Raw genomic sequence first — 27,862 nt, 5'->3', positions numbered from 1 at the left:
TAATCAGTAATATCTTAGAGATGTTGATTTTAAATGTCTTTGTTTATTTGGAAGTAATCCTTAATTTATTTTAAACTAAGAACTCCAAGTTTTCATTACATCTAGTCATTTAAATTATAATACTAGGCCAAATAGTAAACCTTACTATTCCTTTTATAATTTAAGGTTTTAAAATATAGGTTAAAACTACACCATAATAAGAGCTATAATTTATTACCTATGAAATTGAAGCATTTTAATAAAAATAAGTGATACTATAGTGAATTTCAGTGCAATTTGTAAAATATTTTTCTTGGAATTATAATTTTTCTGTCACATTGACTGTCTGTCATTTTAAATTCATTGTCAGGAGAGAAGGATTTGTTGTCTGTTTACAGGAGAATGTTGTGGTTTTTCTCCTAGAGTCAAATCATCAGAGATGTCTCGTTCAGGTATCTGTGAATGACACTTGCCTCCAGCCTCTATTTAGGATACAGAATTATATGTCTCACTGATCTAAACCTAACATCTCTATATTTATTCAAATATTCTTGCATTATTTTCTCTGTACTTGCTTTGTCTGCTTCTGTCTCAGTTACTGTTCTATTGCTGTGAAGAGACAATATGACCAAGGCAACTTACAAAATAAAAGCATTTAATTGGGGGTTGCTCATAGTTTTAGAGGATAAGTATATGGCCATCGTTTGGCAGCAGGCAGGCAGGCATGGTGGTGGAGCAGTAGCTGAGAGATTATATCTGATTCACAAGCATGAGACACACACACACACACACACACACACACACACACACACAGAGAGAGAGAGAGAGAGAGAGAGAGAGAGAGAGAGAGAGACAGACAGACAGACAGACAGACAGACAGACAGACTGTGCCGTGCCTGGGCTTTGAACCATCAAAGCCTACCCCCAGTGACAAGCCTCCTCCAACAAAGCCATACCTCTTATCCTTCTAAGCAATCCACCCAGTGGGAACCAAACATTCAAAAGAGAGCCTATGGGGGCCATCCTCCATCAGGCCACCACAGCTTGGTTGTTATTTTTTCAGTTATGTTATACTGCATACATTTTCGTAAACCATCCTAAATGTCTTTGACATAGCATAGGGGAGAAGTAAAAAACGTACAATATTTCCTGTAGTCAGACCCAATGCCATGGCTACTGGTCTGGAATTATGAGCCTTGTGGGTATGACAATGGGGCAGCCACACAGAACTGGAGCTCATTAACAACATGCTGGAATAGCGTTAGAAATGATGCTCGACAGCATGCCTTCTGGTTTGGCAGAACGTACCAAACATGGCCAAACAGGCGACTGATGTATGCCATATTTTCAACTGCTTCCCTCCATGTGCACAGTCACAGTCATACATTTCTTCCATTCATACACACAACCTCCAGATACCCACGTTCTGGAGGAAACCTGAAAGAGCTAGGATCTTTTTTAAGTAGCATGCTTTATGCAGAATTGCAGAATCCCAAAGTACTGGAAGATAGAAGCATTATCTAGTTACAGTAAATTTATTTTTGTAAATGAAAATGGGAGGGTGAATGAAAATGAATTTTATGACTATAATAACAAAAGATGTGTTTTAATAGACATTATCATCTTAACGGTTTCAAGGCAACATTCCACTTTTCTTACATTTTGTTTTAATTAAAGATTATAAATGATTCAGAATCCACTGCAACTCACAGCTCAGTGGAAACATTATGGCACTCTGAGAAGCCTGTGCATATGGGAATAATACAGACTATTGCTGGTATTGGGAAACCACTAAAAGAATGTAGATCATTACTGGGTACAACAGCTAAAGACACTTCAATCTCAAAATATTCTATATGTTAATCCATATGAGTGTCAGCTCTGTGGCATATATGAAAATTAATATAAAAAATTAATCAAAAATTAATCAAGCTGCCACTTATGATCTATACTCCAAACATGGAATGTTGTACCTGTATGCCACTAGGGTACAGAGCAGATTTGGGGTTCAAAGTAAACAATTTCCAAAAAAAGTATACATTGCTATTCACTATTGTAAATGTTAGAAAATGAGAACAAATGGTTTCTCATACAGTCTTTCAGCTGCACATGCCAGACCTTCACTTACTGTTCTACACGTGACCACGGGGCTCGCCTCTGGCACGTGTTGAACACGTGTGCCTCACTCTGCCTGATGGTTAATTCAGTCTGGCACATGGATGCTCCAGTAAGGTAGTCAAGTGTGCAATTTTATGTGAGTGGACATCTGCACGCACAAATTTGAAAAGAGCTAGCGCAAAGTGACAACCTCCCTAACCAATGGCATGTAATAAAGAGCGGTACCAGAGAGCTGAGGTTTGTCTGCGTTCCTGGCACCATGCTGAATTCTTACATTCACTGCCTCAGGAATCTCATTTATCGGGATCTTAAATACACGTGCTAAGATGAAGAGATCTGCTGTAATCCAGTCTCAAGAATGAAAACCTGAAAGTATAAATCAGTATGCTTGGAGGTTGGAAATTTATAAAAATGTAGGAAACTTTGCTGTGTGCAGTTGTGCTATACATGCCATTTTAAAAATAATTAAAATTAATTCCAATGAACTCTAAACAGTTCTACAAAGCCTAGGTATCTTTAGGTGCTAAAAAGCATTTTAGAAACTCCTTTGCTGACATCACACCGAGAAATTCCCATTCTGAAAGGTTACAGTTGGCGCTGACCTTTGTTTACCCATAGTAACAACAGCTTGGGGCTGCAAGCCGACTTTCTGGAACCGAGTTCCCTCCCTGAACAATTGTGTCCATTACTTGCATCATTTATTATTATTGCATGTTTCTGTGCATGCTACAGTGTGTGTGGAGGTCAGAGGACAACTCTGAGAGTTGGTTCTCTCTTCTGTAACAGGTTCCAGGGGTCAAACTCAGGTCATTATGTGTGTACAAGGACTTTTACCTGCTGAATTATCCTGCTTGCCTTTTATTAGTATTTATCATGTTTAAATTTCTTGATATTTTTACTGCCTCACTTACAAACTATCATTAACATTAAATATTATATATCACTATATTTTATCACTAAATAAAATATTAAAATTAATAAAATATTATTACATATTATTTTAATATAATATAATTTAAACTAAGTAATATTAATTTTAGACACAAGTTTTCACTATTTGCAGATGACATGATAATATCCATAAATATAATGATACTATAAATAAATATATGATAATATACAAAAATTCGAAAAAGGAACTCATACAGCTTATAAACACCTTCAGCAATGTAGCAGGATACAAGATTAACAAAAAAAATCAGTAGCCCTCCTATATACAAATGACAAAGGGTCTGAGAGAGAAATCAGAGATATATCACCCTTTACAATAGCCACAAATGATATAAAATACCTTGGGGTAACTCTAACTAAGCAAGTGAAGGACCTGTATGACAAAAACTTTAAGTCCCTGAAGAAAGAAATTGAAAAAGATGTCAGAAAATGGAAGGATCTGCCATGCTCATGGATAGGTAGGATTAACATAGTGAAAATGGCAATCTTACCAAAAGCAATCTACAGATTCAATGCAATCCCCATCAAAATCCCAACACAATTCTTTACAGACCTGGAAAGAACAATACTCAATTTCATATGGAAAAACAACAACAACAAAAAAAACCAGGATAGTCAAAAGAATCCTGTACAATAAAACAACCTCTGGAGGCATCACAATCCCTGACTTCAAGCTCTACTATAGAACTACAGTAATAAAAACAGCTTGGTACTGGCATAAAAACCGACATGTGGACCAATGGAACTGAACTGACATTAATCTGCAACATCTATGAACATATGATTTTTGACAAAGAAGCCAAAACTGTACAGTGGAAAAAAGAAAGCATCTTCAACAAATGGTACTGGCATAACTGGATGTCAACATGTAGAAGACTGCAAATAGAAACATATCTGTCATTGTGCACAAACCTCAAGTCCAAGTGGATCAAAGACCTCAACATAGATCCAGTTACTCTGAACCTGATAGAAGAGAAAGTAGGAAGTAGTCTTGAATGCATTGGCACTGAAGATCACTTCCTAAATATAACACCAGTAGCACAGACACTGAGAGAAACAATTAATAAACGGGACCTCTTAAAACTGAGAAGCTTTTGTAGGGTAAAGGACACGGTCAATAAGATAAAATGACAGCCTACAGAATGGGAAAAGATCTTCACCAACCCCACATCTGACAGAGGGCTGATATTCAGAATATATAAAGAACTCAAGAAATTAGACATCAAAATACCCAACAGTCCAGTTAAAAAAACAGGCTATAGAGCTAAACAGAGAATTCTGAACAGAAGAAGCTCAAACAGCTGAAAGACATTTAAGGAATTGCTTGACATCCTTAATTATCAGGGAAATGCAAACCAAAATGACTCTGAGATACCATCTTGCACCCTTCAGAATGACTAAAATCAAAAACACTGAAGACAGCTTATGCTGGAGAGGATGTGGAGCAAGGGGAACTCTCCTCCACTGTTGGTGGGAATGTAAACTTATACAGCCACTTTGGAAATCAATATGGCACTTTCTTAGAAAATTGGGAATCAACCTCCCTCAAGACCCAGCTATACCACTCTTGGGCATATACCCAAGGAATGCTCAATCATACCACGAGGACATGCTCAACTATGTTCATAGCAGCATTATTTGTAATAGCTAGAACCTGGAAACAATCTAGATGCCATGCAACTGAAGAATGGATAAATAAAATGTGGCACATATACACAATGGAGTACTACTCAGCAGAGAAAAACAATGATATCATGAGGTTTGCAGGCATATGGATGGAACTAGAAAAAATCATTCTAGGTGAGGTAACCCAGACCCAGAAAGACAAACATGGTATGTACTCACTCATAAGTGGATACTAGATGTAAAGCAAAGGATAACCAGACTGCAACTCACACTCCAGGGAGGCTATGTAGTAAAGAGGACCCTGAGAAAGACACAGGGATCACCCAATGACAAAGAAATGGATGAGATCTACATGAGCAAACTGGGAGTGGGGGGTAATGGAGGGCAATGATTGCGGGAAAGAGAGCTTAGGGGAGCAGGAGGTACCAGCTTGAACTGTTTGAGAAGCCCCCAGGCAGTGGAGCCAGAACCTGTCCTTAGTGCATGGGTTGGCTTTTTGGAGCCTGGGGCCTATGCTGGGGCACTTTGCTCAGCCTTGGTGTAGGAGGAGGGGACTGGACCTGTCTCAACTGAATCTACCAGGCTGGGCTGACTCCCCAGAGGAGACCTTGCCTTGGAGGAGGAGAGAATGGACGGTAGATTGGGGGGAAGGGATGGGGGGTGGGAGGAGAGAGGATGGGGAATCCATGGCTGATATGTGAAATTAAGTTAATTATAAAATAGAAAAATATATAAAAACATTAAATTTTATAAATCACTATTTTATCACTCAATAAAATGTTATTAATATTAATAAAATATTATTAGATATTATTTTAATATACAATTTAAACAAAGTAATATTAATTTTAGACACTAGCTTCAAAACTTCACTTAAATTTATGTATTTTTGATTATTAAGGAACAAATGTATAAGTGTGAATCAAGTTGCTTAAAGAAAGCTATTATTTCAGAAAGCCATTGGACATCCTGTGAACAGTGCAGGACACACCTGGACCACAGGAGTAAACTGCAAAGGATGCAGGCAGTGACAAGAAGTTATATTTACCAAGGATGCTTTAGTTCCTTCATGTATGTTCACGTTACCTAACAGACTGGAATAGAATCTGAGAGATCAGTTAGTGTAATCTCCACATTTTATTTTGTGAGAGGGATCAAAGAACAAAGGCAACATTTCTGGTTGTATTGCTTGAGGATGACAAATCAGAATCTACTCCTCATGGAAATGACTCTCCACCTTATATTGGGAAAGCAGTTTCAAAAATACAAGCACACTGGCCGGGCGGTGGTGGCGCACGCCTTTAATCCCAGCACTCGGGAGGCAGAGCCAGGCGGATCTCTGTGAGTTCGAGGCCAGCCTGGACTACCAAGTGAGTTCCAGGAAAGGCACAAAGCTACACAGAGAAACCCTGTCTCGAAAAACCAAAAAAAAAAAAAAAAAAAAATACAAGCACACAATTATCTGTGCCTCAAATAATTATCTGTGCCTCAAATACATATATTTAAAACATTCAGTGAGATTGGGGAAATGGCTCAGTGGTTAAAAGCACTTTTGGCTCTTCTAGAGGACCCAGGTTTGGCTCCCAGCACTCACATCACACAGCTCACAACTTCGTTCCAGGGACTTTGACTCCCTCTTTTGGATTCAGTGAACAATGCATACACATGGTGCACATACAGACAAACAGACCCAAATAAATAAAACTCAATTCAATTTTAAAAATTCAAAATTTATGGAAACACATGAACTATGAACCAATGGCTGAGGGGTCCCCACTGGATCAGGCCCTCTGAATGGGTGAGACAGTTGATTGGCTTGATCTGTTTGGGAGGCATCCAGGCAGTGGGACCAGATCTTGTGCTCATTGCATGAGTTGGCTGTTTGAAACCTGGGGCCTATGCAGGATTGTTTGGCTCGGCCTGGAAGGAGGGGACTGGACCTACCTGGACTGAGTCTACCAGGTTGATCTCAGTCTGTGGGGAAGGCTTTGCCCTGGAGGAGATGGGAATGGGGGGGGGGTTGGGGGGAAGGTGAGGGGGACGGGAGAGGGGAGAACAAGGGAATCCGTGGCTGATATGTAGAACTGAATTGTATTGCAAAATAAATTAAAAAAAAAAATTCAAAATTTAAATGTAGAATAATTTCACCATGATTATCCTAGTTGAACATATCCTTTTATTAGCCCATTGTCTAATAAAAGTCAACATATGTCCTGAAGTTCCCCTTAAGAAGTAATTTTAGAAACTGAAATTCTTCCCACTGCTAGAGTGCCTTATTGACCTTTTAAGTATTTGCTTCTTATTTTCTTATTTGTTTATGTTTGTGAGTAGGTGGTACATGCACTAAACCTGTGTGCCTGGCAAGCACAGACAGAAGAAGGATGTAGGATGTCTCACTCTATCGTTCTTCTCACTATTCCCTTGAGACAGAGTCTCTCATTGAACCTCAGGCTAAATTGTGAGCCAGCATGTTCCAGTGATCTTGCTGTGTCCACAGGCTCTGGTGTGTAGGCTCTTAGGATGACCATGCTCAGCTTTATGTAAGTCCTAGGGATTTGACCTCAGATCTTCATGCTCCCTCACTGAGATCCACCTCCAGCCCCTTCCTCTGATTTCTGTTCTACATTGAATTCCCCTTAAATTAAAATTCCCCTTTTCTTTAAAAGGTACCCAGAGGATAGCACAAGCTTCATTTAGATTAATCTATCCACGTTCAGAGTTCACTTAAGAGCCAGCAAAACTAAGGATCCATTAGAGAAATCACCCCGTTAGACTGTAAGCATACTGCTCTGCCCCTGGACACGGTGGCCCTAAGCTCACAATGATCCAAGGGGGCATTTGTATCGCCATATTACCCCTGCTTCTTGGGAAGAGCCAGATCTTACAATTCTGTTTAGGGCTTGTTTCAAAATTACCAATGTTTGTATCTTAGAATGAGCAGATCTTTTACAAACAAAAGGCAGTGGTGGAGCACACCTTTAAGCTCAGCACTTGGGAGGCAGAGGCAGGAGGATCTCAGTTCAAGGCCAGACTTGTCTAGAGAGTGAGTTCTAGGACAGCCAGAGCTACACAGAGAAACCCTGTCTCAAACAAAACAAAGCAAAACAAAACAAAAAACAAACCCCCAAACCAACCAACCAACTAAACAAAGAAACAAAAATGCAAAAACAAAACAAAATCCCCAAAGCTCTGATGATTCTCCCCCAAACTGGTTAGACATTGAAGATAATCGTGACTCATTCTCACACCCATGATGATGAGGGTCTATGCTGGCCTTCCACATTGATAATTTCTTCACATACTCTGGGTGATGGATAAATAGGTTTGCTTTATGAAAGCAGAAATTTCTATAATGGTAAGAAAAAGTTTAGCTCACCAGAACTTTCCTTTAATTGTACACACCAGAGATATCACAGGAGAAGCATGTTAAATGATGTCCTCCATTTCTCTCCTTCACTACCTGGGCACAGGGTCTCATACAAGGCAGATGCTCTGGAGGCACCATGTGGATGAAGGGTAACAATGGGGTGATTTCTTTCTGCAGCTGGTCACATCTGTGCAGAACAAAGACTCTCTCAGAGCAATAGGAGTCTCTGAGCCCTTAAGCAATGTAGATGTGGAATTTTGATTCCTCATTGCTAATTCTAGGCAATATAAAAGTACTTATGGATCTTAGAAGCACAAGAACCCAAAAGTTGCTTAGGAGACTCATTTCTTCAAATGATAAAGATGGCCAGATTGGGGAGCTGTTAGGTGTGATGAAGGAAGCAAATGGAGGCGTGGGTAAAGATAGGCTCTTTCTCTTCAGGATAAAGTATCATTCAATCAACACTTTGAGTTTACAACTTGCAAATATTTACTCACATGATAAGTTAAAATACCAAAGGAAGGAAAGAGACTTTCAAAGTCTGTGTGGATAGGAAGACAAAGATGTTGTAGCTAGAATGAAAACCAAACAGGAGGTAAAACGGCTCTGGAAAATGTCAGTTCTACAGTATCCTGATATTTGACGTTTCGAATGGGTAAACGTCGTAATTTCCTTCTACAGTAACATACCCACGAAAGGACCAGACAAATACATTTATTCTGTATAGATAAAATAATTTAAATAATGTTCTTTGAAACACGATTGTTTGAAGAATGTTTCACTTTGTCCCCTCTGTGGATGTTTCTCTCCTACACAAACTCCTGACACCACACTGGCTGCCATTTTTTCTTTCCTCCTCACCCCCACAGGCCTGTTCCTGCACATGCTCTCTGACGTCAGGCTCCTGTGTAGTTACCATCTACAATCCCCCCTTCTCAGTCTGTGGCATCCTGGTTTGTAAGTAAAGAGTTTAAAAGTGAATCCATGCTACACCTAGTTACTCTTCCTTGATAAGTGGCACAGATCTCTCCCTTTTTATTCTCTTTGAATCTCAGAGGGATAGGGTGTGTGTGTGTGTGTGTGTGTGTGTGTGTTTTTATCTTCTCTAAGCCTCTTCTGGCTTCTGATTAAATATTCTTTCTTCATCTGTCTCTTCACTGCAGGGCTTCATTCAAAACAGACTGCTTGGCATCCATTCCTCTGAATTGAACCGAACCTTTGCTAGAGATACCTTAAATAAAGGATATCAATACCCAAAGTCATCAAAGATGCAACACCAATGGAGCACATGCATGCTGCTGGAGGAGTGTAGAGGGATACAACACCTTTGGACCTGGATCTTGCCAAAATTATTCATGAATATACTCTTAATCCAGTAATCCTCTATTTGGTATTGACCTAAGTGGAATGAGAGTATATGTCCACTGCATAGCTGCATATAAATGTTCATACAATCTTACATAGAGCCCAAATAGAAAGCAGACCAATCCAAGATCTATCCCTGGTACATGAGCTGGCTTTTTGGAGCCCACTATCTATGGTGGGACACCTTGCACAGCCTTGATGCAGGGGGAGGGGCTTGGACCTGCCTCTACTGAATGTACCAGGCTCTGCTGACTCCCCATGGGAGGCTTTACCCTTTTGGAGGAGGGGATGAGGAGTGGGTTGGGGGGAAGACTGGAGGGGTGGGAGTAGGAAGAGGGGCATCTGTGATTGGTATGTAAAATAAATAAAAATTTCCTTAATAAAAAAAAGAAAGTGAATGGATCAGTAGGCTGAAGAAGAAGGATCATGAGTCCCAGCCAGCCAGAGCTACATAGCAAATTCTGTCTCAAAACACAAAACTGGGTCACTGAGATGGCTCAGGAGGTTAAGGTGCTTGTTGCCAAGATTGATGTGAGTTTGATGCCTGGGACCAATAGACTGGAAGGAGACCATTTATATCAACAACTTGTCTTCTGACCTATCTCCTTCCTACACACACACACATACACACACACACACACACACACACACACACACACACACACACACACACACACACAGAAATGTTTTCAAAAAACAACACAATATAAAATCACACAAAAAATAAGTGAGTGGGTATGTAAATTATGCTACCTTACAGATAATACTAACTACTTAGAAATAGACAACATGTAAGAACCACAGAAATGCTGCACTTAGTGAAGGAAGTTGAAACAAGAGATGACACATGATTTCACAAATGAAAACCCAGAACTAACTAAGTGGGGACACAAGAGAGTGGGAAAGGGATTTCCTGGAAAGGTCTGCAATATAACTCAGGATGACAAAAACTGTCTAGCTATAGAAGGGCATACGATTGTGAAGCTTTGTGAAATGCACCATGAACATTGTTTTATTGCATACAAATAATGTCTTTTTAAAAGTCTCATCTCTTGTTTCATCACTGACCACCATTCTGCATTTCTGGTCTTTCCTGCTCAGTTCTGGCTGTAGTTCTGGGCTCAGAGCAGCACATGGCTATTTCATCATCAGGTCCGACTCCATCATCCACCCCTCTCTACCATAATCACCCTTTGACATCCTATGGAATTGGTTTCAGAATCCTTGCCATGGATATCAAAATCCATAACAGCTCAACTTGACTATATACAATGGTGTAGCATGACACAGAACATGTTGCCCCACTTCTGGTACACTTACAAAATATATTTTATTATCATCAATATAGCATAAAATGGACATACATCATAAACACTTATCATACTGTATGACTCAGAAAATAATCTCAAGAAAAAAAGCTGTTTATACTCAGTGCAAAAAATGATTTATTTTCCTATATATTTGACTCCCAGTTAGGTGATGTTCAAGAGTGGAAAAAATAGACATGGACAGTTGACCACACAGTATTCAAGTCAAAGGTATGCGCAGTTCTTTTCTCTCACTGCATCTGCTAGAGTCCAGTTATCATAAAAAGGATCTATTCTTCCTCCAAATGGTAATCATAATCTTTCCCCTTCAAGAAGGTAGTCAAGAAATCATGGTTGGTCCACATGGTTAAAGGACATTTCACACTGACTGAACAGTGTCCACAGTTACAACACACATTAAATAACTCCACTTCCATGGTCTGTAAAATGGCATCACTCATTTGAAAAACTATTAAGAAACCCCGTGGAATCCATAAACAAGAACAAACTGATAATTATAAAGCATTACAGTTTGAACCTAACATTTGTGGTTATTGCCACTGACACTGAGAAGCCACTGTGGGAGGCTAGGCCCAGGCCCAGGAGGCTCCTCTCTGATCTTCTACAACTTCCAGCTACTCTCCCTGGGTTTTATGGCATGTGATCAAACTGTTACATCACTCTTACAAGAAACATGACTATAATTTTGGTCTTTTAAAGAGATAGTTGGCAAGATTTTGGAAATATCACATTTGTTTCAAAGTAGCTCCTGACTTGAAATTTGAGTAAAAATGAAGGCATAAAAGCCAAAGTTCAAGTCTTTTTCAAAGAAATACATTTTCAAAATTGAGGGTAGTTTTCAGGTGCAAAAAAGATTGCCTACTTTCAACTCAATAATGATTTTGTTTTCCCTTGAATGATTTCTAATTTTTCTGGGTACTCTTCCCCTTATAAAACCTACTGGCTTGCTGATTTCACTTGGATGATAAGCTTGTGAAAAAATAATATTTTAACTACAAAATGAAATATATCCAGAGAAAAACCCAACAAGACATTTTGATATCCTGATTGAAAAACAAGTCACTTATTGTCCCTAATCAATTTTCTTTATTACACTGTATCACATACAAGCAAAAACTGATCTACATGTCAAATTTAAAATTAGTTTTAAGTCTGGCATAATGGCTCAGCTGATGATTTGAGTTCCATCCCCAGAAACTACATGGTATAAAGAGAGACAATCATGCATTTATATAACACACACACACACACACACCACAAATAACTAAATGTAATTAAATGTTTTAAAATTAGTTTCATATTTGCAGTCGACAATTGATACTTTGACTATAATAATGAATTTTAATTCTGTCCCTTGTAGTTGTGTTCATACACACAAGACAAAACAGAGGATGACAACATTCTCCCCCTGAAAAGTCAGGGGATTTTGCCATAGAGATTTCTTCTTCAATGACTTGGATAACAGATTTAGTCTCATTTTTATTTACGTTTTCTTACTGTTACCCGCCCATAGCTCCATAAATCTTGAAGTCAGTGGGGGAGAGGGAAGAAAGTACAGTAGCTGACGGCATTTTTTGTTGGTTTGTATATAAATAAAGGTACCAGTTATTTCTGATCTTTAAAAGTATATGGAACTACAGAGTCTAGGAAAGGTTATGAGAGCTACTGGGACATTGATAAGGCAGTGTCAGCAATATTTCTAAAACTCAAGAAACTAAATTAGAAAACGGAGTCTGTTCATTGGGGTTGCTGTTCTCGTCCTTCAATCATTTTTGTATCTTTGCCACCCTCCTCCCAAGTGCCTTACCTACCTAGGAGGAAGATATTTCTGCTCTCACTGGCTTGGTCATGAGACCATTTGCAATAGACAACTGATATTAAGAGGGGCCAGAATTTTATACAGAACTATTTGACTTACTCTACTATTAAAAATTAGGTTAATAAAAACTATTAGTTTCAAAAACAGAATTATATTCAAACTAATTTAAAGCACACATGAGTTTTAATATATTGCTGTGTCCTACCACAGTGGGAATAAAATAATACAAATGATATATTGGATACTTTTCAAACCAAACACTGGGAGCATTATATTTCAGTTCAAGCTAATGTTTGGAATTCTTATCTTCATATTAGTAAATTTACATTACATCAGAAATATTTTTAAATTTTGCAGACTTTTTACTATGCTAACTATATGTGATTTGCAATCTAATTTCTAGGATAAGTCACAATGTGTGAAGTTCAGGTAGCTGATGACCAGTGGCCATGTGATCTCAAAAAACAGACGGAGAAAAAAAACAAGTAAAATGGTAGTCTGCTAAGACTCACTCCTGTTCAGCCTTCCTTTACACACACACACACACACACACACACACACACACACACAATTTTGCAGAGTATTAGACCATTCACAAAAACGTATCTTTAGACCCTTCGCTTTCATTTGATGCACGGAAGTAAATGCATTCAACAGGTCCAACAGCTGTACCTCATGGGCAGTAGACAGAAGACACCAGGGCCAGAGCACTTAGAGACCGTGCACCGGTGAGCTCTCAATTTCAGTGATGTTGTTGTTTGGATGTGGTCGTGTGTACTTTTGTTGCACATACCAAGAAATAGTGATGAATGGTTCTGGGGACTTTTAATATGGCTTATATTTAATATTTAATCACAATTATTGAGTATTTGTGTCAAGATACATAAAGTGCATGAAAGGTGATTACCTACACTCTCTGCAGTCACTAATTAAGAATATACAAATGTACACATATAAGAATGTACAAATAAGGCACACAGTTTAAGTAAATGTGCACTGTGATTATAGACTGTACATAGCAGCAATAGAAAAACAACATGAAGATCTCATGTGCAGTGCAACCCCATGAAGCACCAACACATTTTAACTTATGAGCTCTTAGAAATCAGCAGCACAACCTGGTAGATTTGGTCGAGGCAGGTCCAGTCCCCTCCTCCCAGGCTGAGCAAAGTGTCCTGAGCTGAATCCCCAGGGGAGTCCTTGCCCTGGAGGAGATGGGAATGGGGGTGGGTTGGGGGGAGGGTGGGGGGGCAGGAGGAGGGAGGACAGGGGAATCCGTGGCTGATATGTAAAATTAAATTATAAAATAAAAAAAAAACAGCAGCACTAAAATAAATTATAAGCAGAATTTAAAACAAATCACCACATGTAAGTAAGTAAAACAATGACTTCTAAATTCTGTCTGTTATGGAATCTGGAATTTTGTAATCAAAGAACTAAAGTGGAGAACTGGAGAGATAGTGCATGGCTTAAGAACATACACTGCTTTTGCAGAAGACCTGGGTTCAGTCACCTGCACCCACAGGGCTGCTCATAACTACATGCAACTTTAGTTCCAAGACATATGACACCTCTGTTCTGGTTTCCAGAAGTACCAGACAATGTGGTACATATACATACATACATACATACATACATACATACATACATATATACATATGGGCAAAGTACTCACACATATGAAATAAAATTAAGCATGTCATTTAAAAATACATAAAGCAAAAACCAGAAACTATTTGTCCACGTAATATATACTTATATATCTGTGTATGCATTCATTCAGCATTTTAAAGACAGGTTCTCCCTCAGTATATAGCCCAAGCTGATTTCGAACTATGGACAATCTGTTTTGTCTCACTCTCTACCCTCCAAGTGCTGGGATGATTGGCACTAACCACTTCACCCTGCCAAAATTCTGTCTGTAAAACACTTGATTTCTGTAAGTCTTATTGGTACCTTTAATCCTAGGACTTGTGGGGCAGAGGCAGGCAGATTTCTGTGATTTTAAGGTCAGCCTGGCCTACATAATGAGTTCCTGGTCAGGCTAGTCTACACAGTGAGACTTTGTCCTTAACAAAACAAAACAAAACAAAACAAAACAAAACAAAGCAAAACAAAACAGTCTTATATTGATTTCTAAGTTGATCACTGAGGAGTAATTAATTCACAGAGAATAAGATAAGGCACTAGAAATATAATTCATCAGTTGGCTAAGCAGGGAAGGTTAAATAAAATTGAAGGTTTTTTTTTTAACATTTTGCATAGTATATAAAATGCTAGTCACAGAGGTAAGATATGCAACCCTCCCCTCAAAACAACATCTTTGTGGCAGCTTCTAGAACAATTTTTAATCATTGCAAAGATTCATTACCCAGAAACTTGTAACAATAAGCTATCCACTGGAAAGAAAGTAGCATCCTTTTAGGAATCAAAGTACCTGGCTACTTGAAGATAAATAATACATGAGCAACTCTGAAGGACAGCAGACAGCTTTGGCTCATCAGGGGAAACTTCATGCATTGAAGAAAATAAAAGATAAGGTAGACCTTTTGAAAGAGTACCCTGAGACAAGCACGTATTATCATTGTAATGATTGACGTTCATGGTAATGTGAACATTTTTCCTTCCATGTGTGGGTTCTTTGAAACAGCTTATATAGTCATTGAAGAAATGCCTATATGTGTACATAACTAGACTGCAAGAACCTTACCAAGGAAGTAGCACGAAGACAGCAAATATTTGAAGAAAAAATTGTTTTGCATGATTGAGACTGTTTACAACTGTTTACAGATTCCTTTAAAAAATAGACAGACCTGGGGGTGTGTAGCTAGAGTTTTTCTGCCTGGCCCACAGTCAGGACAAATCTTTCTCACCTGCCAGTCCCATAGCCGCTCAGACTCGACCAAGTAAACACAGAGACTTATTTTGGTTACAAACTGTATGGCCGTGGCAGGCTTCTTGCTAACTGTTCTTACAGCTTAAATTAATCCATTTCCATAAATCTATACCTTGCCACGTGGCTCGTGGCTTACCGGCATCTTCACATGCTGTTTGTCATCATGGCAGCTGGCAGTGTCTCTCTGACTCAGCCTTCCACTTCCCAGCTTAATTCTCCTCCTTGTCCCGCCTATACTTCCTGCCTGGCCACTGGCCAATCTGTGACTTATTTATTGACCAATTAGAGCAACACATTTGCCATACAGAACATCCCACAGCAGGGGTGGGGGATAGGGGAACAGAGAAAGCGTAATGGCATAGAAAGGAAAGCTAGCATGAACACAGACACTGTCATTCTGTCCTGATGCCTGTACAGGAGATGGAATGTTGGAATAGTCAGCTGGCCTCTGTAGAACCCTGCTGCTTCTGTGAAATCAAGGAAGTAGAAGTATGTTCTTCATTTGGTCACTGAGAATGACAGCTAGTCATTCCTGAATGCTTCTGCCTTAGGGACTCCGCACTTACGTCCTCTCTCTGGGCACTCTTCTTTTAGTTATCTGCAGGTTTTGTCCCCACACCTTGCCTTATTCATTTTTTTTGTCCACTTTATACACATCAGAGTCATTTGGGAAGAAGGGAAATCAGTTGAGAAACTGCCCTTCAACAGACTAGCCTGTTTGCAAGTTCACTGTGGGCAGTGCCACCCCAGGTAACTGGGTGATTCTGGGTGTTATAAGAAAGCCACGAGGAGCAAGCCAGTAAGCAGCATTCCTTCACAGGCTGTTTCAATCTGTGCTCCCAGGTTCCTGCCATGAGTTGCTACTCTGACTTCTCTCAATGACAAATTGTGACCACAGAATTGTAACCTGGAATTTAATCTTCCCATCTGTGTTGCTTTTGTGACTCGGGTATTTTGTCACAGCAATAGAAACCCTGAGACATACCTACTCCCGTAAACTAGGTGTGACATTATCAGAGACATTCCCTGTGTATCCTACAAGACACAACTACACTGCCTCTCACCTCTACACTGCCAAGCTGCTCTCTTTCCTTCATCTGTGTAAGCCACAACTTCTTCAGAACTATCTCCTCCTACCTTCTCCACTCAAAAGCAAGTACCACAAAATCAGTGATTATTGTATCTGTTTTTCTGCCATTCAAAATAGGACCTGATCAGGTATTGTATTAGTTTTGTGTATGCCAAGAAAGCTAAGACATATTATCTGTCCACTGAGTAGCTCCACATAGTGAAAACGGTATGTATGTGCGCGCACACGTGTGTGCTTGTGTGTATCTAATATATATATAGGATTGATACTATGAAACACTGTGTCCAGTTCGGGAGGTTGTAGACTCCTAGGCTGTATGGTTCATATCCAAGGTGATATCTGTGGGACCTTTTCAGGAGCATAGTGCTCAATCTGTGCAATCACACCCAGCTTTCTTGAGACTGACACCTGTAAAGCACATTGATCATGCTACTGTTACAAAAACAATCCAGTGGTGTCTCCCCACTGTCAAGACTATGAATTCATCCTTCCTGGTACAGACGCTATATCTCTCTCTCCAAGTAGCTCCACTGCCCATCTTGCCTCCTCACTCAGTTTTTCACCAGTCATGAAGAATTTCTGCATTACAGCACATGGAAAAGCCTTGCCATGCTCCAGTGTGACACAGGTGTACTCATCATGTTCTCTCAAAGTAATGCTGTCCCAGTCTGTTATCTCACTAGACTTTTACCAATCTCACATATTTTCACTATGAGTTCTTCTTAGTCGAGAGCCGAGTCATTCATTCTATGTTTCCACTATGGTACACAAGGTTGGATGAATGGATGAATGAATGAATGTATGAATGGGTGGCTTGCCTAATGAATACAAGAACTAATTTGGTAATCTACTAAACTATTCAAATAGTAAGTAATTAGACAATCTTCCCTGCACTTTTTGTACTTAAAGAGAGACCAAAGGCTGTTCCAACAAAGCAAGGGCTCCAAGTGGACATATGGTCTCCATCTTACTCCAAACATTCAGAGAATGAGTTATGAAGTCATCACTATTTTATTTTTTTCAGTCTCAGCAGACTGCTGAGTTGATGCTGGCCAAGCACGTACTTTAGACTTTAGTCTGAAACCATCTCAATAAATTAGGGCTCTTTCTTTTCCTTTTCCTAAAAACAACTTTCTTCAAGAAAAGAGCTGTCAGACCGCATCTCCTTCCCGGGGTGAGAGAATGCTTCCCTTACTTACCCTCCAGCCCTGGTACACTAGACAAGATGGTCGTTTGGTCATCACTGACAGCTAGTCTTTTCTCTAAATATCTCAGTCCAAATGTATCTCTTAGTAGGACCTAGAGTGGGACTTGGAAGTATTCCAGATCTTGCTAGGATTATGAAATGAAAACACAGTTTCATCAAATACATCCTGGGTCTGCGAGGATTCTGAGATCAGAACCTGAGTAATTCAACCCTCAGAAAGTAGAAAGTAAATGTGAGTTGGCTCTGGCTTTTCCTCAGTGCCCCGTCAACCCACTCTTAGTAGCCCAGAAAAGACATAAACCTCCTGAGACCTTTCAGTCAGAAAGAGAAGTGAAGGGTACCATCCTTTCATCCCTCACACATTTCCTATCACTGCTTGGCACGAAGTAATCTTAAAAAGAACTTAATTTGGGGTCTTACACATGTCAGCATATATGATATACTAAAACATACCTGAAATCACATTTCTTCAAGAAGAAAAAGCCAGCAGTAGCTTTTAAACTAAAATATAATAATGATAATGTTCATTTAAAAAACATTCTACTATTTTGCATTTTATTTCTTCATCCTTCAAAATAATGCATGGTATTATAGACGAATAATCCTTTTATTATATATGTGATAATATACCTGGCAGAATTCTTTCTCCTGTAATGATATCCTGCTTAGAATAGGAATGAGTTTGGAGAGCAGAAATTGTACAATTAGACTCCTTGTGCTGGTGTTTGCTGGGGTTCAGCTCAACAGCACAAGTACCTTGGGATAGTCACAATAGAGAGTTGAAATCCACTGCATAAAGCAGGGGCTGCAACTGGCTCTTCCTCTAGGAGGGCAGGGTTGCAGATGTCTTGACTATGAACTCTGCAGATGACTTCCTGGAGGAGCATTAAGGAGAGCACAAACGTCTCCATGCCTCTGTTTTCTTTCTCCACATGGTAAAGGCAGTACCACAGGGCAGATGAAATGAAAACTGTAAGAGTTCTCGGAGAATCTGCCAACTGGAAACCCCTGCAATAGTTTATGTTTCCTTTCCTTTCTCATCTCTAGTCCTGTTCTCTGGTGTGATTTAAAAGACATTAACAGAACCATCAAGAGGAAATTAAGGAAAGCAAGAGGGTGTAAACGGTTCAACAAGTTTGGAATGACACAATGAAGACAAAAAAAAAAAAACCCAGAAAATACCACCTAACATTTCTGACTTTCTGGAATCATTAAATGCAGTTTTCTAAGAGAGGTAGCATGATATCTGGACTAGCTATGGGAACATTTGAAGTAAGCATGGGATAACTAACTGGCCACCATATTTTCTCCTTTGAAGTACACATACAGAAGAAATACCAAACATAAGTTTCATCACTTTCTGAAATCTATAAATTGCTTTCTCCATGAAGAGAGACATTTCACATAAGCCACATAATAAAATGGGATGCAGGAACCATTGAAACAGTGGAAGTAGCTTGAATGTGATGGACAGCAAACCATTTAAAAGCTGTTTCATTTTAGCAGGAACAGATGTTGGGATGCTAGTAAAACATCTTCATCTCCTTCCTCCAAAGCGTCCCCTTCCCTTCTCATCTTCACTCTGACATAGACTTCTCCCACATTCTGCCATATTAGCTTGATCCTAGGTAGGACAGGAACTCCTCTAGGGAGGGGCCTCTCACATGCTGCTCGCTCACACTTCAGCTTACGGAACACACTTACTCTGTGTACATTGAAAGGACCAAGAATGTTCAGAATTTAGAGAAAGAAGAGAAGAAATGAGAGGTTCTGGACAGTCAAACTTCAAACTTGAAAGTTCACTTATTTCAAAAACATCAGTATTTTGTCTAGAATTAGAGTCAATTATAATAATTTCCTCTAATCGTATGCTTTTCACTTTCTTCCTCTAAACACTTACTTCATAATTATGTTTGCAAGCTGTCAAGGGGAATGACTCCATTTTACCATTGTGCAGGGGCCTGGGGGTTGAGACCTAGACAAAACAGATGTTCTACAAATTGTGAAATTTGTCTCTGTCAGAATCATGGAAGACACGGCTGTTAACATGACACAGTGTCTACAAGATTAAAACAAGGAAGAGCCCATCTGTGAATCGCTCCCTGCCTGTTGTTTGCAACTTAGTGAAACTCACTGACCGAGCTGTAAAGGGGTGATGGTCAGATTAGTCCATGAGAATGGTTGAGGTGTTCCTCTTAAGAATACTGATCAGTTGTGGTGGTATTGTGTTCCCCAAAATATTGTGCACCCTAATAAACTTATCTGGGGTCAGAGACAGAACAGCCACTAGATACAGAGGCTAGAAAATGGTGGCACACACACCTTTAACCCTAGCATTGCAGAGGCAGAAATCCCTCTGGATTTCTGTGAGTTCAAGGCCACATTGGAAACAGCCAGGCATGGTGACTCACACCTTTAATCCCAGAAAGTGAGCCTTTAATCCCAGGGAGTGATGGTAGAAGGCAGAAAGATATGTAAGGCGTGAAGACCAGAAACTAGAAGCATTTGGCTGGTTACGCTTTTAGGCTTTGAGCAGCACAGTTCAGCTGAGATTCATTCTGGATGAGAACTCAGAGGCTTCCAGTGTGAGGAAACAGTATCAGCTGAGGAATTGGCGAGGTGAGGAAGCTGTGGCTTGTTCTGCTTCTCTGATCTTCCAGTATTCACTCGAATAACTGGCCTCAGGTTTGATTTTGTTAATAAGACTCTTTAAGCTTCATGCTACAATCAGTGGTCTTGTTAAGTAAATCCCATATAAATGGAGGTGGCCTTGGGGTACTCTTTTTTATTTGAAGACACATCTGAATTTCTGGGGAGAAAATACATACTGGCCAACAACTTCTATATATAAAATCAAGAGAAACTATTTTTTAAACCCAAAATTTAATTTAAAAAATCCTCTTTAGAAATCAGTAAAGTGAATACTACTGGGGAGGGGGCACTGATAGGATATTAAGGCTTATCTGACCTGTGAATAAACATTCCTGGAAAGAACTGCTCCTCACAGTTAACTGACTGTGAGGCTGATTAACTCATTAGACCTTCAGTGATTGTGGAGAGTGTGGAATGCTGTAAGTCCAGCCAGAGCCAAGTCACTTTGAGCCAAACTTTACCCTCTCACCCTTAATGGCCATGTATTGCTCTCTCCTGTATGTAAGCTAACATTTTTGTGATCGTTAGGTAAATCCTTTGGAATGTAGAAACAGAGCCCATGTTTCCATCAACCAAAATACCACCCTATACCATCGGAGGGCAGTAGCTGAGGTCTCCCCACTTTGCTTTAACCCGTCTATCTGATGCACCCACCAATGCCTTTTGAAAGTGTCTCGATTCATGACTTTGCTCATTCTGTTACTAAAAAATTTAATCAAACGTTTATTAAGTAAAACTTAGAGTGACCTGACTCCATTCCTGGGCCAGGGTTTCTATATTTGGCTACAAAATAAACTGTCTCTTATCTTTTTTGAGATGAGAATTTTTTTTGTGTGTGTGTGCGTGTGCGTGTGCATGTGCGTGTGTGTGTGTGTGTGTGTGTGTGTGTGTGTGTGTGTGTGTGTGTGTGAACATGACAGCACACGAGGCAGCACTCTACCCAAATGAATGCAGAAACTGTCTCGGTTTCCTTCCTATTTCTGTGACAAAGACAATTGCCAAATGCACCTGGAGAAGGATAGGGTTTATTTCACTTACAGCTTACAGTCCAGCATCCAGAGGAGTGAGGGAAACTCAAGGCAGAGCCCTGGAGGCAGGAACAGAAGCAGAGCCCATGGCGAAATGCTGCTTACTGACTTGCTCTCCATGGCTTTCTCGGTCTTTTTTCTTACAGCACTGTGGACCACGGGTGGCAGTTCCCCCAGTGAGCCCGGTCCTCGCATTCAAGTCATCAATCAAGAAAATATACCCACAGCCTTCCCACAGGCCACTGGATGGAGGCATCTTCTCATTTGCGCTTCTTCTTCTAAGATAAGTCTAGCTTGTGTCAGGACAAACAGCCAAGCAGGACAGGGACAGAGAGCTTCAGGTGCAGAAATCTGCTCTGTGCTCTAGCCTCGTGTTAGGGCTCTTCAACAAAAGTCTGATGTAGAACACGGCCATTGACATCCTAGTGTCAGTCTTCCAGAATTTCCTCCCCCTTACCAATCTTTCTGCTCTCATGGCCAACTCTATATTGCAGCTAACAAGAGAAGATATGGGAACACCTATGGATGCACCGGAGACCAGGACTCCACTGCCTTGTAACTGGAAAGACAAACCATAAAGACTTTCTCCCCAGGGATTTAAAACTCACTCATCTGCTCTACAGAAAACTCTGATCTCACCGTCTTCCTCCCTGCGTGCGTCTCCACCCAATAGTCTCAGGAAAGGTCTACAAGGACAGGAAATGGAGATACCCTCAGGAATCCCTTAAAATCGTCTCATTATTCCCATGCTAAACTGGCATTTTTAGTAGTGTGAATTATCACTGGGCATCAGAGGAAAAGCCAGAAGAAAGAGGTGAAAGAGAAGTTAACAGTGAAAGAATTCCATGTATCAGGCGCTCAAGAGGGAACAAGAGCGAGAAGACAGATTCACAACTGAATAAAAACATTACAAGTTAATGCTAAGCGAACCAGTGTACAGAATTTTCTGTAACTTAACATGGAACGTAGAATTCTTACAGTGGAATTTTTTAAATATATTACTAGAAGTTTGGAAATATCCCTATATTTAAGAGGCTGTTTTGGGGCATCCTGGTTGTTTCACTGAAAAGCATCTCAGTACTTTTAAATGCTTGCATACAGACTCAGACTAAAGATGGTGTATTAATTATTGATGATCCAGGTATTCTGCAGCTTTCTAGGTGATGGAAGCTCAATGTATGCTTTAGTAACCTTTTAATGAAAACACCAACATGAATAATAAATCCAGCTTCCCTTAATAGGCATGCATGATTTTCAGAATATTTTCAAGGACAAGGACTTGCATTTTTATACAAAATATTGTAGCTTGGAACTGTATCAGCCAAGCATATCAAAGAATTACCACTAATTTGTGGAGTTAAACAATTTGAACACAGAAAAACAGGGCAGGATAGTAGGTTGCAAGAGCTTGGATGTGGGGAAGAAAGACTTTTAAGTTAAAAAAAAAAAGAAAATTGATGATATCCCATAGTGACAACAGTTAACAACACTGCCCTGTACATTTGACATTTTCTAAGAAATAGCTCTGGGGCTGGAAAGATAGCTCAGTAGTAAAGAGAACTTGCTGGTCTTGCAGAGGACCTGGGTCCAATTCCAAACACCTATATGTTGGCTCACAACCATCTACAACTCCAGTTCTAAGGAATCAAAGGTTGATTCTGTCCTCTGCAGGTAGCAGGCATGCATGTGGTGTATGGACATACATTCATATATGCATTCATACAGGCAAAGCACCCATGCACATAAAATAAAACAAATAATCTTAAGGATTCTGAACAGAAACAACAAAAAGGTACCGAGTAAAATGACGGGTACATTAATTAACTTGACTATGTCAATCATTTCACAGTACTGAAGCTTATAACATCAAGAAATTTTACATTTTAAATATACACAATCTTGTCAGTTCTATCTCAACAACGTCAAAAGTAATATGCAGAAAAATACACATGGACTAGCACAAGTTATGTTCTAGACAGAGCTGACAACTATACAAATGCAGTTTTTTTTTTTTTTTTTTTTTTTTTTTTTTTTTTTTTTACAAGCAAAGGTCGATTTCTAATTCTGTGGCCTGAGTGAAAGTAAAGAAATAGAGAAAAAAATCCCTTGGAAAGGTGTTTATGATTCTTATTTTTCAAAGTACTAACACAGTATCCTCCAAATTTAAATCTTCCATAAAGCTGTTCTGTAGTGTCCTATCAAAGCAAGAAAAAGAGGGGCTGGAGAGATGGCCCATGGGTTAAAAGCACATACTGCTCCTAGAAAGTATCTGTATCTAGTACCCAGGGTAGGCTGTTCACACAGAATTGCCTCTAACTCCACCTCCCGGGGATCTGATGACCTCTTCTGGCCTCCACAAGTACTGCTGTCATGAGCATACACACATACAATTAAAACTAAAAATTAAAAAAAAAATTACAAAAAAAAATTCATGATAAACATGAAAATAAGGATACTTGAAACATTCTGTTGCCCTTTGCTTTGTAGATGAGTATTGGTGGTGATAATTGGATACCAATACTCAAAAAGAACAATTTCTTTTTCAGAAAGGAAGGGTGCAAGGGGTGTTTGCAAGGATGCACAGAGTTCTTACATCTAACAGAACAAAAACTCCCACTCTTTTGAGACATTCCATTCTTTACCATAACCTGCTCCCAAAGCATGCTGGCCAAATGGACGGAAACAGTCACATGTGCCAGTTCAGAGCTAAAATGACATGCCTGAGGAACCAGAGAGGCTTCAGTTCCCATTATCCCTCGATCATCTCACAATGCTCAGTTCATCCTGAGAATGTGGTACTTACTCTTGGACTGCTCTGGCTATGGAAAGGGCCGTGGATCCAGTTTCATTAACGCTATCTAAGGTCACATTTGGCAGGTCATCATCGTCACTGTCACTTTTACTTTGTCTGGGAGATAGGCCTCGGGGGTCCATTTGTGCTGGGAAGAAAAGGCATATATAATGAATTAAAATTAGTGTGCAGAACTGAACTTCACGTTGGACTGACGTCGAGCACAGGGTAACTCTCCCGTGCATTTCCCACAAGCAGAATCCTAGACACTACAGGAATTAGTGTTTTATGCGCTGAGCATTCACAGACAGCTTTTCCTTGTCCCTGTGATGAACACCATACCTACATTAGATCCCAAGCGTTCCCTGTATGCTCTTAGAACAATAGCCATCAATATCAATAAACTATAATATTGCCAACTCAGTGTGGTCAACGCTAATTCCAGAGCTCCTGAGCAACTGCTCCACCCCCTGGCTTCTCTTCCTGCTCTCTTCTGCTGCCAGACTTCCAGCCATGCCATTTTTCATTAGCACTTTCCCTGGAGGATACAGGGCATGAGGTAGAGGAGGTATTATTTGCTTCACGCTCTCATATGAAGTTTACAAAAGAACAAAACTGACAGGATTTTTTTTTGTCCTTTCTTCGGTGAACAGTTGTCTTAAGTTTATCACTGTCACAGGTGGAGCAGAGATTTCACTACATTAAAAATGGCAGAGGTGGAAGTACCCAACATTTCTAACATTTGTTTACATATGTTGGAAAGTATGCTCTCATCTCTATCACGACTACAGCCTCTAAAAAGATATTTCTACATCGGATTCTCTTCCAACCCTGAACTTTGTCAAAGTAAGATGCCGATCTTCTGCTCCTGTTGACCAAGGCCATATGAACATTTCAATGAGAAATGTAGTGTAACACAACACCACATGGTTTGTAAAATTAGATTTTCTACCTTTTACCCCCTCTTTGAGTAGCTTTAGAAATCACTGACTAAAACTTCTTCAAGTTTCACCTCCCTTAGATAATAAGCACACCTCCTCAATTGAAAATGCCCTTACTCAATTGTTAAAAATACATAATTCCAATCCACTCAGCTCTCATCCAGATCTTTACTCCTCACTGGAAAACAGAGGCTTTGCAAAGTCACCATTGTTTGCAAAGGAAAGAAATGTACTTCAAAACAAGGTTACAATGACATTTGGGTAAAATACATTTCAAATCAAGATTACAATGGCAGTTAGGTTCAAGCATATTTAAAATTATGGTTAGAATGACATTTGGATATAATTAAGCAAAAGATACCTTTTATTTTTCAAATAATTTTTTTGTAGCTATACATCATGGACCTACAAGTAAATGCTGATATTTCATCACATTTCACCCAGGAACAGACAATTTGTGGTTGTATACAATATTTACAATGTGGCTGGAGAAACTAACCCTAGGGGTCTCCACAGATTTCTAACTGAAGGGACTGGTACTCTGGTGGATGCTAATGTAGCTGACACATTTTCTGTCTCTAAGTCCATTCAAATAAAACTGTGCTTTGTGAAGTGGGAATACTTGGTTAAATATTATATGAATTGATTCAAATACTCTACAATACTTGTCTTTAAATATGGATAAATTCCTCATTGATTTGTGCCCAGAGATTTTGGAAGTATCTGGAAATACTTTGCCTGTCAAGACTTGAGAGATGGGGTGCTATTGGGGACAGAAGGATGTTATTGTCATATTGTAGATAAGTCAAGGACATTGCTAAATGTTCTATAATACTCTGGATACTCAGCCATCCATACTAAAGAATATATCACTCCTAAATGTCAACTGTGCAAGGATTGAAATTTTTACCCAGAGAGTTAAGAGTTTAGACAAATGGGGGTGTTCCATGATATGATGTTCAGTTGAATAAATGTGTCCTACTTTCGAAGTCAAGGAAATACTGATACACATTGGATTACCTATATTCTTTACCCTTATCCTCAAATAAAGCAATTCATTCTCTTTGAATCATAGGGCAAAGTCAACATTCAGTGGGCCAGAATTAACCATAGAGTTTTTGGAGCATCCAGATTGGGATAGAAAGACACAAGAAAGAATGGAGAGGGGCTTAGAAGTATTCCTGGGCCTTTTTGATCTGGAAGTATGGAGAGGCAGGGTCAGCTCATCATTCCTCTGTTTGGATCTATCAAGTTTTAACCCCAATATCTGACGCCTGAGTTTTATTTAATAATAGAACAATCTAAGCATTCAATTGATCTGTTGTCCAATGTGTGGCAAGATCACGTGGTGGCTTCTAAAGCTGCCACTTCTCAGAGCTGCCACAGGTCACCAGCTTTTCCCGCCAGGTGTGTTTTCAGTTGCAGTCTACCTGCAACAGCCAAACCTTGGGCTGCACACCCTGGCCCCACATCTGCAGTCACAGTCACCTGCTAGCTCTGTAGCCACCCGAGTCAGAGTCAGCTCTGTCACTAGTTGACAAGAGCCTATCACTAGCTCTGTCATTCAGCTGGCTGGTGCCCTCCCACATTGTGTCCTAGCCTTACAGACTTCTTCTACTCCATCTCCCCAAGTCCACTTTTCAGGTGGCTCACTCCTCTTCCCTGCATGGCACATGAGCAGCTGCAGTTACCCTCAGCCAGGGTGTGCAGCACAGTGACAACCAGCTGCAACATGTTACTCTGGCTCTGGGTACCCTGTAGCACCCTACATCCCTGCCCACACAGCCAAGATTCAAGAATCATCACTGCAGCTGACTACCCATGCACAGCTCCAATGTTGAAGCTGTGGAAAAACTGAAAAGTTGGCTGGGTGGTGGTGGCACACGCCTTTAATCCCAGCACTCGGGAGGCAGAGCCAGGCGGATCTCTGTGAGTTTGAGGCCAGCCTAGGCTACCAAGTGAGTTCCAGGAGAGGCGCAAAGCTACACAGAGAAACCCTGTCTCAAAAAACAAAAAAAAAAAAAAAAAAAACCTGAAAAGTTGGCAGAGCTAGTGAGATACCTAGAAATTCTTAAGTGTGTGTGGGGGGGGATTAGGGGATTAGGGTAGGGTTTTTTTGTTTTTGTTTTTGTTTGTTCTTTAAAGTCTTTCCCATATTAAGAATGGGAAACAATATCACAGCAGGTGCAGGGAGTTAGGACTCATATGACTCTCCAATGGATGGTGTGAAAATGAAATATTAAATGAAGGAATAATCAACTTATCTGGGATTGACATAATATTGGTTATAATTATTATCAGTTTGGTAATTCATGTTTTATCCTGAAAAACGTGATTTGATATCTGTTTCAAATATGAAAAATTGACTGATAATATACAATCATAAGAAAGACCTACTAATGAAACTAAGAAAATATTCCCACACAGACAGAGGAATTTAGAGCAGAACCCACTGCACCATTGAATTATGAAACTGAAGAGGAACAGCCCAAGTTATTAGAAAACCAACTTAAATTGTTCTGTTACCATACAAAATTACCACCAGATGATAGGCACCCAAAGGGTATGTAGAAGTTAACTGGGATCCTGTAGAAATGTTAGATTTTTAAGAGATTTAAGAAAGCAGTCATTTCATATGGTTATATGAAATGCATTCACCCTTTGTGAAACTCATGGGCAACTAGGAATAGAATTATTCTAAAAG

General features: G+C 39.8%; 1 protein-coding gene across 9 annotated transcripts in view; it reads right to left on the bottom strand.

The window, feature by feature from the left end:
- Klf12 (KLF transcription factor 12) overlaps nucleotides 1-27,862 on the bottom strand; it is a 650,091-nt gene that overhangs the window by 107,692 nt on the left and 514,537 nt on the right. For all 9 annotated transcript variants that reach the window (XM_052732584.1, XM_052732587.1, XM_052732582.1 and 6 more), the window contains one exon: nucleotides 24,230-24,365. In XM_052732584.1, coding sequence (XP_052588544.1) covers nucleotides 24,230-24,365 — 136 coding nt within the window. The remainder of the gene's footprint in view (nucleotides 1-24,229; nucleotides 24,366-27,862) is intronic.

This window comes from Peromyscus californicus, unplaced genomic scaffold, assembly GCF_007827085.1.
Source record: "Peromyscus californicus insignis strain IS unplaced genomic scaffold, ASM782708v3 Scaffold_12__1_contigs__length_115047231, whole genome shotgun sequence".
NCBI classification, from domain to species: domain Eukaryota; kingdom Metazoa; phylum Chordata; class Mammalia; order Rodentia; family Cricetidae; genus Peromyscus; species Peromyscus californicus.
This window is presented reverse-complemented; position numbering and strand designations above follow the sequence as displayed.